The sequence below is a fragment of the Xyrauchen texanus genome, chromosome 38 (assembly GCF_025860055.1).
Source record: "Xyrauchen texanus isolate HMW12.3.18 chromosome 38, RBS_HiC_50CHRs, whole genome shotgun sequence".
Taxonomy (NCBI): domain Eukaryota; kingdom Metazoa; phylum Chordata; class Actinopteri; order Cypriniformes; family Catostomidae; genus Xyrauchen; species Xyrauchen texanus.
In genome coordinates, this window is record NC_068313.1 from 22,113,128 (window position 1) to 22,126,662 (window position 13,535).

General features: G+C 39.4%; 1 protein-coding gene across 1 annotated transcript in view; it reads left to right on the forward strand.

Moving 5' to 3' along the window:
* The window catches only part of LOC127631764 (Golgi SNAP receptor complex member 1), a 38,692-nt gene that overhangs the window by 15,064 nt on the left and 10,093 nt on the right, over positions 1–13,535 (forward strand). The window contains exon 7 of the mRNA XM_052110071.1: positions 12,928–12,957. Within this exon, the coding sequence (XP_051966031.1) occupies positions 12,928–12,957 (30 nt within the window). The remainder of the gene's footprint in view (positions 1–12,927; positions 12,958–13,535) is intronic.

Below are 13,535 nucleotides of genomic sequence, written 5' to 3' on the forward strand. Positions count from 1 at the left end.
TGGTAAAATGGGGAGAGTATTGATACAATTCATTGAAATTAGCCAGTTTATTGGCATTTTAATTTCACAAAAAAAAAATTCAATCATAAGAAAGAATTGCAATCAAAAGGGAGCTGTTGCCCTTCTGATATTGGTGCTGATGTTGCGCCTTTTACAGGTTGCCAGCGGTGCAGACCCGAAAGCGTCCTGTTCAAGCTGGAAACCTGCACCAAGTAGTTGGGGAAACTTTCGTCTTAGGATAAAGACCATCCATCGATATGTATATGCTGTGTGCACAGCTATTAAAGAAAAATGTAATATCAGAGTTTACATATGATACATTCCTGATGTTCAATAGGCTATTTTGTACAGTCATCTAATCTAAAGCATCGCCATCACAACTGCATTATGTCCTCCATATTTGTCCAGCAACTTTTAACAACCAACTGAACTTGATTGTCATCTAAAATGTATTTTAGAGTCATAATGGAATTTACATTTTAAATTTTTGCGATCCGAGATAAAGAGGGTTAGATTTTAAATATTTAGAAGTTAAGCTTGTTTTTTGAAAGTGAACTCCGCGTTGGACAAATAGTTCTGATGGTCTAGATTTATGGTATTGAAAAAAGTGTAGAACATTCTGAGAATGTCATTCAGCCAACGTTTTTGGTCTACAGAACAAGTTAAGGCTAATTTAAGATTGTGTAAAGAAAATGCAAGTATATACACCTAACAATAGTATTTTTTTGTTTGGTAATAAATTATTTAATTTAATGATTTATTCATAAATTTCAACCTAAACAATAATTTTATAGAATTGGCCATGTGTTAGTGTTCCAAAAAAGCACACTTATGCTTTTTTCATAGTATTGTGTATGTATTTTTTAATTTAAAACATCTTTATGCATAGAATATTTAATTTTTTTTTGTATTATGGGCTAATTCCATGACTGCCATCTATTATTTTGAATGTTGTGGAAAAGCACCTTTAATAAATAAACGGATGGTTTCAGCGATTCAATTAATTGCAAACAGTGGCTATTAATCCAAAACAGTTTTCTGTAACTTTTGAAGTATTGACATACAGTTTATGCTCTAGAGTTAAACGGAAAAATATTATGTCGACACATTGCTGATATTTTTTTAGCGATAATTTGCTTTTTCATCAGCTTTATTTTGATGCGCTAAAACTTTTTAACAAAAAATCCTTGGTAACGTAGTTATTGTATATTGTACTTGATATTGTAGGTTTGCTTTTTATATTTTGTTCTTTCTATTTGTCACATAACAAACACTAAATATTATGTTGTGAGTATTCAGCCTATAAGGTGCCACCTATTCTGAACTTATGAAATATCTTTAAATTAAGTTTCCATTAAACTTTTCATCCAAATCAAGCCAACAGCGTAGGGTGAGTGGGTGCAGAGGGTCTTACTATTGACCTGCTCCTCCTGCACACATTGGTAATTGGCACAGTTAGAAAACTCTAAACTGGCTGAATGCATATGGGTGCTTATGTCTTTCCCTGCAGTCCTGGCCAGATGCCCACTTTGTTTCTCAGCATCTGTGTGCCCTTCTTTTTCACATCTCTGTGTCTGCTGTGGGGCAAACACGGGACATACTTTGCATTTAGCACTTAGAATGTGATTTGGACATGATGTGAAATTAAGAAGGAAATCACCCAGAATGTCAAACCATTGGCATTGTTAATGTATATCAAAAAGCTGTAAAATGGGTGACAAAAGCTGCATATGTACGATCTGGCCCATGTCTCCTCATCTTCCACTCACATGCAGCTTTTATAGAGGAAGTAATCTCTGGTGTTATTGCTTGAGCCCATTCCAGTGTAAACAGTAATTGAACATGATGCTATCAGGAATGCCATTTAAAAACATTAACAGCTATGACAGACTGACTCATAAATTATACTGAGCACTCAGAGGAAGACATAGTTGAAACACATTGCAGACAATTACTCAATCAAATAAGGGAAGACAAACAGAGAAAAAAAGAGAGCAATTAAAAATAAAATACAACAATACTTGTTACAGGAACCGAGGCTGTCCCAAATAGCTTTAGCATCATCAGACAGGATGTTTTGCTATCAGTTAAAGGGAGTTTCCACTTCCTATTTTGCTACTAGATGGATCTTATTCATCTAATGTACTGTTTGCTCAAACACATGGTTTAGGTCAGGCTTTTCTTTAGGTAGAATAGATCTCTGCTTACCAAAGTTCAAAACACTGCACCCAGTTTCCAAAACAGTAACAGTTAATGGGTGTATGGGCACATTTGAGCTCCATTTTCTGGGTGTAGTGTCAACGGAGGGCCATCAAAAGTAAGTTGAAGAGGAATACAAATTTTAAAAACTGAACCCTAAACCTAACTGTCTGTGGAGTAAAAGTTTCAGATGTTCTTTGATCGTAATCTTGACCAACCGTTAAAGTCTTTTCCCATTCTAGTAGATAGGAGCTGCACTTGAATGCCGCTTGATTACATAGAAAAATTGTTGCTCAGCCTGCCCGATAGTGTTCCAAAGATGGACGCCACATGACTTGAAAAAAAGACTTTGTCAGATCCCAGGCCTCCCACACTGAAGGCATAGGATCGCTCCATAAGGGAAGATAAACGCATGGGAGCTAATGCAAAGATTTCTTAAAGAAGATACAATCAGTGAGTCGGCATAATTTGTCCGATTCTAGGGTACTGTTACTCTCAGAAACAATATGCAGACTTACTCTGTCAATGTTATTTAAGTTGTGATTAAGTCAGAGACCAAATTCTTGAGTTGCTTGTTCAGTTTTGCTCTGAAGTTCAGAGGTGGACCATTATATAGACATATCATCTGAGAATGACTCATCTGAGATAGATATTCAGCTCAGATTAAGTTTTTGGAGTACAATGATATTGAAGAGGATGCTTGTAGTTAAATTGATAACACTTTGTCCAGTATCTCTTCCTTGAAAAAAACAATGCCCATCTTTTCTCCTTTAGTATGTGCCCAACACATTTGCCTTCTATTCAAACTCTTTGAAAATGTGTGTATATGGAGTATTAGATGGGTACAAATGTGTCAGATATTGCTCTGGGCTTTATGGCATGAAGATTAAAGCAGGTTCTTGGTGTGCAGCTTACTAATGTTCGAGGAATATTTGAAGAAACACAAGGAATATTTGAAGAAACACAAAGGTGGGTTTCTGAGGTTTGTCAGAATACATAAATATACAGAATTCGCCTACTGACAGCATTTGTTGTTGTCTCAGCTGATCTTACACTTTAATACTACTAGAGGCAAGGCAGTACTTTTGTTCATGATTAGTCCTGTCTGACTTGGGAATGCAGCCTAAAAAGCATCTGATGATGTAGAGTCCATTATACATTTGCTGGAGATGCTTATTGCTGCTGTTGTGAAACAGAAACTAAAACCGTGGTTTTACCGCTGTGTCCAGAACAGACTAAACGCAAATGCTCCGTTCTAGCTCCTCTCTTTTACCGATGGCTGAAAGTGTAAAAATTTGAAATGTGTGCAAGTTAATCAAACACATCTTAATGTTAATCTTCCCATCTCAGAAAGACTACAAAAGTAGTATGTGCGTTGTTTAGCAATGTTGAGTCACAACTGTGCTTATATTCAGTACAACAGCATGATTGCAAGTGAGGTATTACTTTTAAACAACAGTTTTATAAAGAAGTTAATCTCCATTAATTTACGTTTTAGACACTATGGACAGTTATTTTATTTATTTTGTTTTTGCTGTGCCAACGAATAAGCCAAAAAACTAAAAAATGATATATAGTACAGAATTTGTGGTTTTACTAAATACAATATGTACTGTGCTAAGTAGTGGTGTGGAGTGGACTGTTTTGTTTTTCCATTAATCTAACATTTTAATATTTGCTGTTTGTCTTGTCCCTCTTGCTTTCCTTAAATGGCACTAAATCTGAAGAATGAGTGCATTTTTTTTCTTTAGCTACAGGGTGAGCATGGAGGCTTAATTTTCACTCAAGTCTCTGTGTGCATGTGTGTATTGAAACAAAAGGATTCTGCAGTTATGTCTGCGAGTTGTGGCCCATCTCCACTCATATCAGGTGCAGCAAGCAGGTCCCAAGTTAATGAGAGTCTTTTGAAAATCATATTACAAATTTGCAGAAAACAACACATGGAACAATAACACAATAAAATTATGAGGTTTAGGTAGCTGTTTATGTATTAAAAAAAGGTAAATACAATTACAATAATCCTATTCCCATGATTCCATTTTTAAAGCTTTTATTATACTCTAGGCACTTTTGGTTTATTGTTCTTAAGGTGGACATTTAGAAACCTGCATTGCAGGTTTGCCAAGATGTCCATTTATTTAGTGCATTGGAGATGCATTTGTATTGTGTCTGTACAGCTACAGTCTGTTATCTCATCTAGAAGAGAAACTCTGTGACTCTGGATGTGGAGATACGGCTACTCCCACAAAAACATACTAAAAGTACTAATGATAAAACCAGGTAGTTTAGCAGAGAAAAATGTCCTTGAGTCTGAATAATTACACCTCTACAACACTCATCATGGTGCCCATGGATGCTGCGAATGAAACACAATTAAATGGAGAAACCTGTGCCAACACCCTTTGTTGTTTATCAAGCCCACAGCTTCCACTCTTGGACTCTGAAGTGTTGGTTAACATTAAAGACCAGACAGAAAACTTGGAGAAATGTCATGCTAACATCAGAGGATGGGCAGGACCAGACCTGCTTTGTACCGACATTTAGTTCAAAGCCTTCCTAGAAGACAGCTAGCTTTTTATACCTGTAAATGGTTATGGATAAGTGTTTGGAATTGAAATCTTCAACAAGCACATATTTAGTTCCATGAGTGAGAAGTTGTGCTGTATTCGTAGCAGCAGATGGAACTCCGCAGCTTGGTTGGAGGTGCTCTCTCACTCTTCTTCTTGACAGCTCTGTTGAACCAGGGCATAAATCTCTCCCTGCAAAGGCTGACCTATAACAATGAGGCAGCCTTTTTGATGAGCCAGCAAGATTGCTCTCTTTGCTGCCTTCAGGGGAGAAAGAGAGAGGCCAGCTCCATGACTGATGAGGAAGACTCACTCATTTGAGAGCATGTCCAGATTTTGAACCCATGTTACATTTCCTGTCTAGCTCCTGCTTTTTAGAGCAGGCCTTCAGTGTAAGATGTTCCACAACTCTTCATGGCACAACATTTTCTCTGTTTGCAGTGGTCAGGTTCTGCAATGCAGATGGGGCATGCAGTAACACTTGTAAGAATGCAAGATGCCCTGAATGCAGGAAACAGGAGTTCATCATCCCACTATACCAAAGTTATACACCAATCAGCCGCTACATTAAAACCACCTGCCTAATAATGTGAAGCTCCCCCTCGTGCCACAAAAACTGCTCTGACCCATCGAGGCATGGACTTTGCAAGACCTCTGAAGGTGTGCTGTGGGATCTGGCACCAAGATGTTAGCTGCAGATCCTGGAAGTTGCAAGGTGGGGCCTCCATGGATCGGACTTGTTTGTCCAACACATCCCATAGATGCTCAATCGGATTCAGATCTGGGCAATTTAAAGTCAAAGTCAACACCTTGAACTCTTTGTCATGTTCCTCAAACCATTCCAGAAATTTGTTTTTGCAGTGTCCAGAAATTTGTTTTTGGCCACTGCCATCAGTGAATACTGTTGCCATGAAGAGGTGTTACGTGGTCTACAACAATCTTTAGGTATGTGGTACATGTCAAAGTTAGATCCACATGAATGCTAGGACCAAAGGTTTCCCAGCAGAACATTGCCCTGTGCACCACACTGCCTATGCTGGCCTGCCTTCTTCCCATAGTGCATCCTGCTGCCATCTCTTCCCCAGGTAAACGACACACACACACACACACACACACACACACACCGGCTATCCACGTGTTCTAAAAGAAAACATGATTCATCAGACCAGGCCACCTTCTTCCATTGCTCCATGGTCCAGTTCTGACACTCACATATCCATTGTAGGTGCTTCCGGTGGTTGAGAGGGGTCAGCATGGGCATCCTGACTGGTCTGTGGCTACGCAGCCCCATATGCAGAAAACTGTGATGCAATTTGTGTTCTGACAACTTTCATGGCCAGCATTACGTTTTTTAGCAATTTGTGCTACAGTAGCTCTTCTGTGGGATCAGACCAGACGGGCAAGCCTTCGCTCCCCACACACATCAATGAGCCTTGTGCACCCTCGGACCCTGTCGCTGGTTCACCGGTTTTGCTTCCTTGGACCACTTTTGGTAGGTACTAACCACTACATGCAAGGTAGACCCCAAAAGACTGTCGTTTTGGAGATGCTCTGACCCAGTCGTCTAGCCATCACAATTTGGCCCATGTCAAAGTCGCTCAGATCCTTATGCATGCCCATTTTTCGTGGTTCCAACACGTGAAATTCAAGAACTGACCTTTCTCTTGCTGCCTAATATATCCCACACCTTGACAGGTGCCAATGTAACGAGATCTAGCGAATCTCCACTCTCTTCCTAACAAAACTGACAAATTACTTCTCACCTGCAAAAATAAGGACTTTGCAAATTCTACTGCATTGTGCTTCACAGAAACTTGGCTGAGTGAAACCATTCCGGATTCCACCTTCCAGCTGTTCAGAGCGGCTCGCACCGCTGAGTTAACGGGGAAAACAAGAGGTGGTGGAACATGCTTTTACATCAATGAATGTTGGTGTACAGATGTAACAATGCTGAAGAAGATGTGCTGTCCTAATTTAGAGGCACTCTTCATAAACTGTAAGCATTTCTACTCACTGCAGGAGTTGTATTCTTGTGTGTTCATATTCCTCCACATGCGTGTGTGAGCTCAGCGCTGCAACAGCTGGCTGTAAAGAACACGGCCATGGAACAACAATACCCGGACTCATTTAATATTATTCTTCAGGATTTTAACAAGGCAAATCTCACACATGAACTGCCCAAATGCAGACAGCACATTACATGCTCCACCAGAGACAGAAATGTACTGGATTTTTGTTTCACAACAATAAAGGATGCATATCACTCTGTCCCTCGAGCAGCTTTGGGACTCCCCAATCACTGTTTGGTTCATCTTCTAAAGTAAACTCACTTAGAAACTAAAATCTGTATTAAGGACTGCAAAGAGATGGGCCAATGAAGCAGAGCTGGAACTACAAGCCTGCTTTGACTGCACTGATGAGTGTTTTTGAGGCTGCAGAAACGGACACGGATGAGCTCACAGATACTGTGACAAATATCAGTTTCTGTGAGGATATGTGCATTCCTACTAGGACATATTTAACATACAACAATGACAAACCGTGGTTTACAGCAAAACTTAGGCAGCTTCGTCAGGCCAAAGAGGATGTTTACAGAAGTGGGCATAAAGTCTTGTATAATCAGGCCAAAAACAGACTGACAAAGGAAATCAGAGTGGATAAAAGAAGCTATTCTGAAAAGCTGAAAAACTAGTTTCCAACTTATGACCCTGCATCAGTGTGGAGAGCCTCAAAAGACTTGACCAACTACAAGACACATCCCCCAACTGTCTAGGGCATCAACAATTGGCTGAAGACCTAAACGTGGTTTACTGTAGATTTGAAAAGCCCATTCTCACACCCCACACCTGTTCTGACCTTCACTGCACACAGACATTTACACCTCCTGCAACCCCCTCCTCACCTCTCCTGCTACTCTACCTGCACTTAAGACCTGTGAAGAGGATGTGTGCTGGGTGTTCCAGAAACAGAAGACAAGAAAAGCACAGGACCCAGACTGTGTTTCACCCACTTGTCTAAAATCCTGTGCTGACCAGCTGGCTCCCATCATCACACATACCTTCCAAAAGATCACTGAAGCAGTGTGAAGTTCCCTGCTCCTTCAAACTCTCCACAATCATCCCGTCCCCCAAAAAAACAAGATCAAAGGACTTAATGACTACAGACCCATTGCTCATGAAGTAATTTGAGAGACTAGTGTTGGCCCACCTGAAGGACATCACTAAACCCTTTCTGGATACCCTGCAGTTTGCCTATTGAGCAAACAGGTCCATGGATGATGCAGTCAATATAGGCTGCATTATATACTTCAACATCTAGACAGACAAGGGACTTAAGCAAGGAAACAATTTGTTGACTTCAGTTCGGCTTTTAACACCATCAGCCCCACTCTCCTATGGACTAAATTATCCCAGCTCTCTGTTCCTGCCTCTATCTCTCAGTGGATTTCCAGCTTTCTGATAGACTGGCAGCAGCTAGTGATAATGGGGTTATTCACCTCCAGCACATGTGCAATCAGCACTGGTGCCCCCCAGTTATGTGTACTCTCCCCACTACTCTTTTCCCTGTACACAAATGACTGCATCGTCAAGGACCCCTCTGTTAAGCTCCTGAAGTTTGCAGACATCACTACAGTCATCGGCCTCATCCGATGAGATACAGAAGGGAAGTTGAACAGCTGGCCAGCTGGTGCAGTCTAAACAACCTGGAGCTGAACACGCTCATAACAGTGGAGATGATTGTGGACTTAAGGAGAAATACCCCAACATTGACCCAGCTCACCATTCTGAACAGCACTGTGGCATCACCGAGTCATTCAGGTTCCTGGGAAGTACCATCTCACTGGACCTGATGTGGGAGACCCACATAGACTAAATTTTGAATAAGGCCCAGCCAAATTCTTTCCTTTTGTCAGTACAGCCATGTGCAATAGTCAATCCATCCTTTCCTACTTGTATCCATATTTAATTTATATTCTTTAACATATCCTACCTCCTCTTCAATATGTTAAATCAGTACTGTATATCAGTATATAAAATATTTGAACAACATTATTGCTCTATTGTATATCTCTTTTTTTTTACATCTTATTTTTATGTCACTTTATGTATGCATGTTTAAATGTGTGTGTGTGTGTGTGTGTGTGTGTGTGTGTGTGTGTGTATGTATGTATGTATATATATATATATATATATATATATATATATATATATATATATATATATATATGGTTGCGTTTGCACTGGAAGCTTCTGTCACCATGACAAATTCCTTGTGTGTGTAAGCATACTTGGCAAAAAAGCTGATTCTGATGTTATTCAGTGAGAACTGAAATGGTTCTCTGCCATGAGGTAAAAGTCCTTGTTTTGCAAAAAACAAAATTGAGGCTGAAGGTGAGAGAGATGAGGTAAGAATTGTTCTAAATTAGCTTATTATGCTGATGAACTTCATAATCACTGCAGGGGCTCAGATTTAGGGGTGGTTTTCTCCACCAGTGGAGTTTTTGTGTCTCATGAATTGCACCAGACACTGACATCTTTCCATTGCATATCTGCCTCAGTGCCGATAAAGGGCTGCTGTAAATCCTTCAGCCTGGGCTTGTCTCTGCCTATAAAACACAGCAAGAATCGGAGCTTGACGCTCCTGCCCGAATGCAGCAATGCGCATTTTATAGCGGAAGCCTGGTGATAGATAGATAACACCAAACACTGTCCCCATGAAAAGTGTCAGCGGTTCATAGTTCCTTACAGGTGTGCTGTATGTCTGTTGATAGAGACTTAAATGGTGCCAGGCTCTGTCCTGATTCTTTATACTCAAAACTAGTGCAGTTGGTGAAGTGCATTCAGTGAACTTAAATTCCATCCTTAATTGTTTCTAATGAGTTTAAATTATATACCTGTAGTGTATTTAGAAATATACATTAGTTGGGTTCTAAAATACTCAGTAGGCTTTAGTTTGTTTAATTGTATGAATTACAGGTCCTAACCATAGTCGCTGTTTAAGCTTGGGCTGTGTTATTTATGCACATTTCCAATACAAATGTGAATACATCAATATGATGCTTGGACCATTAACCAGTGCAGGAAATGGCTTACCATGAAAGGCTGCTTGTCAGTAAAGTAAGCAGTAGTGTGCTGTATGTGTTTGCATAGATTAATGTAGGATAGATTAAAAGATTGAAACTTAATCTTTTAACAAAGTTGTTTTCATGGACATCTTTATGAGCTGATTTTAGAAGATAAAAATGAATTGTAGATAAAAAATTTAGGTCACAGTTTAAATGCTTGCAATATATTATTCTTTAAATAAAAACTTTCTTACACCTCAACTGCCTTGGATTGATTCTAACTCTTACGCACCCAGGAGGCACTGAACAAATTACTTAATTACACTTTTTACTTTTCATCCTGTCTCTGAAACTTTATCAGTATCATTCCTAATTAGTAAATAAACTGCTGAGTGCAGTGTTTGTGATGAGCACTACTTGAAACACTAACCTCAAAGGTCTAATGGGGTATGCATTTGTTTATTTGTGTTTCTTATTGGGCCCTGAGGGACTAGACTGTAAACCAAGCCATACACACATTTCTTGTGTGCTCCTCACATATGAGAGTTTCTCAGGTGAAAAAGTGGCGACTGTGGTGAGTCTCATTGCCAAACAGCACTGTCTGAGGCTTCCATAACTTTTTAACAATTGACAAACAAACAAAACCTTTACATAAAATGTATTAGAAGTGTATGGGCGGATTGGGCGCAATAATTTGTTATAAAAATTGCAAATCAATGAAGTAGTTGATTGGTACAGGTTAAGTAATCATTTTTATTTTAATGAGATGGGTCATTGATTATATGACGAGGATTCTGACGTAAACACTTACAATTGCAGGCTTTGTGCTTTATCATATACTATTTTGCAAAATATCAACACAGTGTAAATACTATCATTTAATTTTCAGTATGTAGCAATTTTCATTTTTATGGCATTTTAATTTGGACACAGCATATGTTTCTTCAACAGATGATGCTGTAGTCATCTGAGCCATATTTAATTTATACTTGGCCATTTTATTCAGGTCATTGAAACAGACTTGTTTTAAATAGTCTTAGTATTCCAGATTTGAGCTTTAATGTGCGTAATTGAAGACTTCCCCAAAGCTGTGCATGCTAGCAGCCCAAATTTGCTGAAAGCTTTGCAGACATAAATGGTATCACATTAATTTTCAGCCTTGCAGTCATGTGTGATGCTAGCTAATGTAATCGAACTAATAGCCCTGCGGTTGAGTTAAAATGGATGTGACTTAATTGGGAGACTGACCTCATCGCTAAAAGTTTTTGATAATTCTCACACTCTGCATTGTCCTCTAACTAACTTTAATCATCACTCATCTTTTATTTATTTTGTTTAATTTTGTGTATGCTATGTTAACTGAGATATTGGCAGAAACCGAGTGGATATATTTCTGATCTAGATAATGTTGATTAATGCGTCTAAAGGACTTTTATTTATTTCACAGAATAGAATGCAAATCATGGAAAAGGAACCTGTTTGGTAGAGTCCCACAGGAGGCTAAATAGTTGCTCTGCTAATTGCAAACTAAACTGCAAAATCAGCTGCTTCAGCAACAATTATAATGATTAGTTTAGCTGAGTACACACATACTATAGATGACAGCCTTGTGACAGTTCAAAACTTCTCAGGTCAGTTTGGCTGCACCTTTCTTGTATTTTTAAGCATTTATAACCAGAAACTATGGTTTTCACAGTATAACCCTATATGACACACCAACATTTCAGCAGATGACACCAATGAATTTTCACGATACTTGATACTACAGCACTCCTCTTTCTAAAAAGGATATGTACTGAACACTGACATGGAGAAGAAAGAAAATTCTTCATATGTGTGGTCTGTGAGAAGTGCTTGTGCTGCGCTCATGAGTGGCATCAGACACACGCACTGGTGCTTTTCTTTCGTCTGTTCTTTAAAATATAATCAAATGTGTTCCTTCAAGTGTGCGTCTTTGTGTCTAAGCAACGACATCTCTTGTCAAATGTCACTCTTGTCCTGTTCAGACAGGGGAGGTCCGATCACAATTGGACAGCGCTAAATACGGGTGCAAACGGTAGGAAACATACAGATCGGCGGGAAGATGAGGTAAATTACATGCTACTGTTCAAAAACTACTCACCTTTTGGTTAATTTCATACTTGTTTGAGAGTAAAAAGCGTTTATAGCCAGCTTTATCATGACATTCAGTACTGGTAGATGGAGGTTTGTGGTGTTACGCAGTACTTTAGTTTTGCAATGTTTAGATATCGCGTGAGTCATGTCTTACTCCCAAATACCGTCCGGGATTAGGCAGAAAGCCAAAATGCACATATATTTTTGTTTTTTAGTTTTGCCGGCAGTAGCAAGAGTATCATCCTATTTAATATGGTGGTCTACTACTGCTTAGGTGATTAAAAGCCGACTTGAGTTGTGTGGTAGACGTTACAGGCAAAACGTAACCTTTTAAATTGCTACATAATATCTATACAGACGCAGCTGCATCGATACATGCATCGGCAAGGAGAACATGATGATGTATTGCCATTTCGATATTTTGAAAACAGCCCTAGACAGATCTGTGTATTGCAGTAGTGGGAGTAAATAGCATGTGACCCATTAGACTCTTATTCTCCCAGCTGCTTCCAGCGTTGTAGCACTGCTGCTGTCTAACAGAGCATGCAGACTGAGAGAGAGAGACTTCTCAGGTGTTGAGGGTGAATTTGCTATCTCATTTATGCCTGTGTAGTTCTCTGAAGACCCAAAATCATTTGTTTGGGAATTGAGGACTTTCATTCCCCTGAGGTTTCGCTGGCCCTGTGACTTTGTCATCTAATTTGACCGAGGATGTGATTTTGAGCCAGCATAGGAATTTAATTCCTAACCTACAGGCCTGTAGCACTGTTTCAGAGAGAAAATGGCAGTTGTATGGGGAAGAGTCATTCCTGTATAAAGTATTGCAAGAATTTCTTCTAAAGGAAAATGTAATTTAAACCAGAGAATTAGCTTTTATGAGCAATATATGCAGTGACAAGCCATTAATCCATCTGTCATGCTGCTGCCCATATTATCATTGTCTTAACACCTTTCTTTTTTCTTACTTTTTTCTCCCTGCAGCTCAGATAGAGTTATTGATGACACAATAAGGTAAGTCTGATTTTCCACAAACTGTTCAGTCACTGTTTGTACAGACTATACACTTACAAATTACAAAAGTTTCCCTATTTGTTTGTTGTACTGTAATATTATCTCTTATCTGTCTTGTTTTATCTATAATCTGATGTATTGGATGCTCAGTGTTCTGCTGAAACCATAATTTGTTATGGGCCATTTCTTCAAAGAGAGAAATATTAATCAATGGAGGGTTACAAACCCCTTACCCATTGCTTGTCCATTGAGTGATACTATTTTGTATTTTTTTTATGTAGTTTTCTCCCCAATTTGGCATGCCCAATTCCCACTACTTACTAGGTCCTCATGGTGGCGCGGTTACGCATCTCAATCCGGGTGGCGCAGGACAAGTCTCAGTTGCCTCCACTTCTGAGACAGTTAATCATTGCATTTTATCACGTGGCTCACCACGGAGACTCCCAGCATGTGGAGGCTCATGCTATTCTCTGCGATCTGCGCACAACTTACCATGCGCCCCATTGAGAGCGAGAACCACTTAATCGCGACCACAAGGAGGTTACCCCATGTGACTCTAACCTCCCGAACAACCGGTC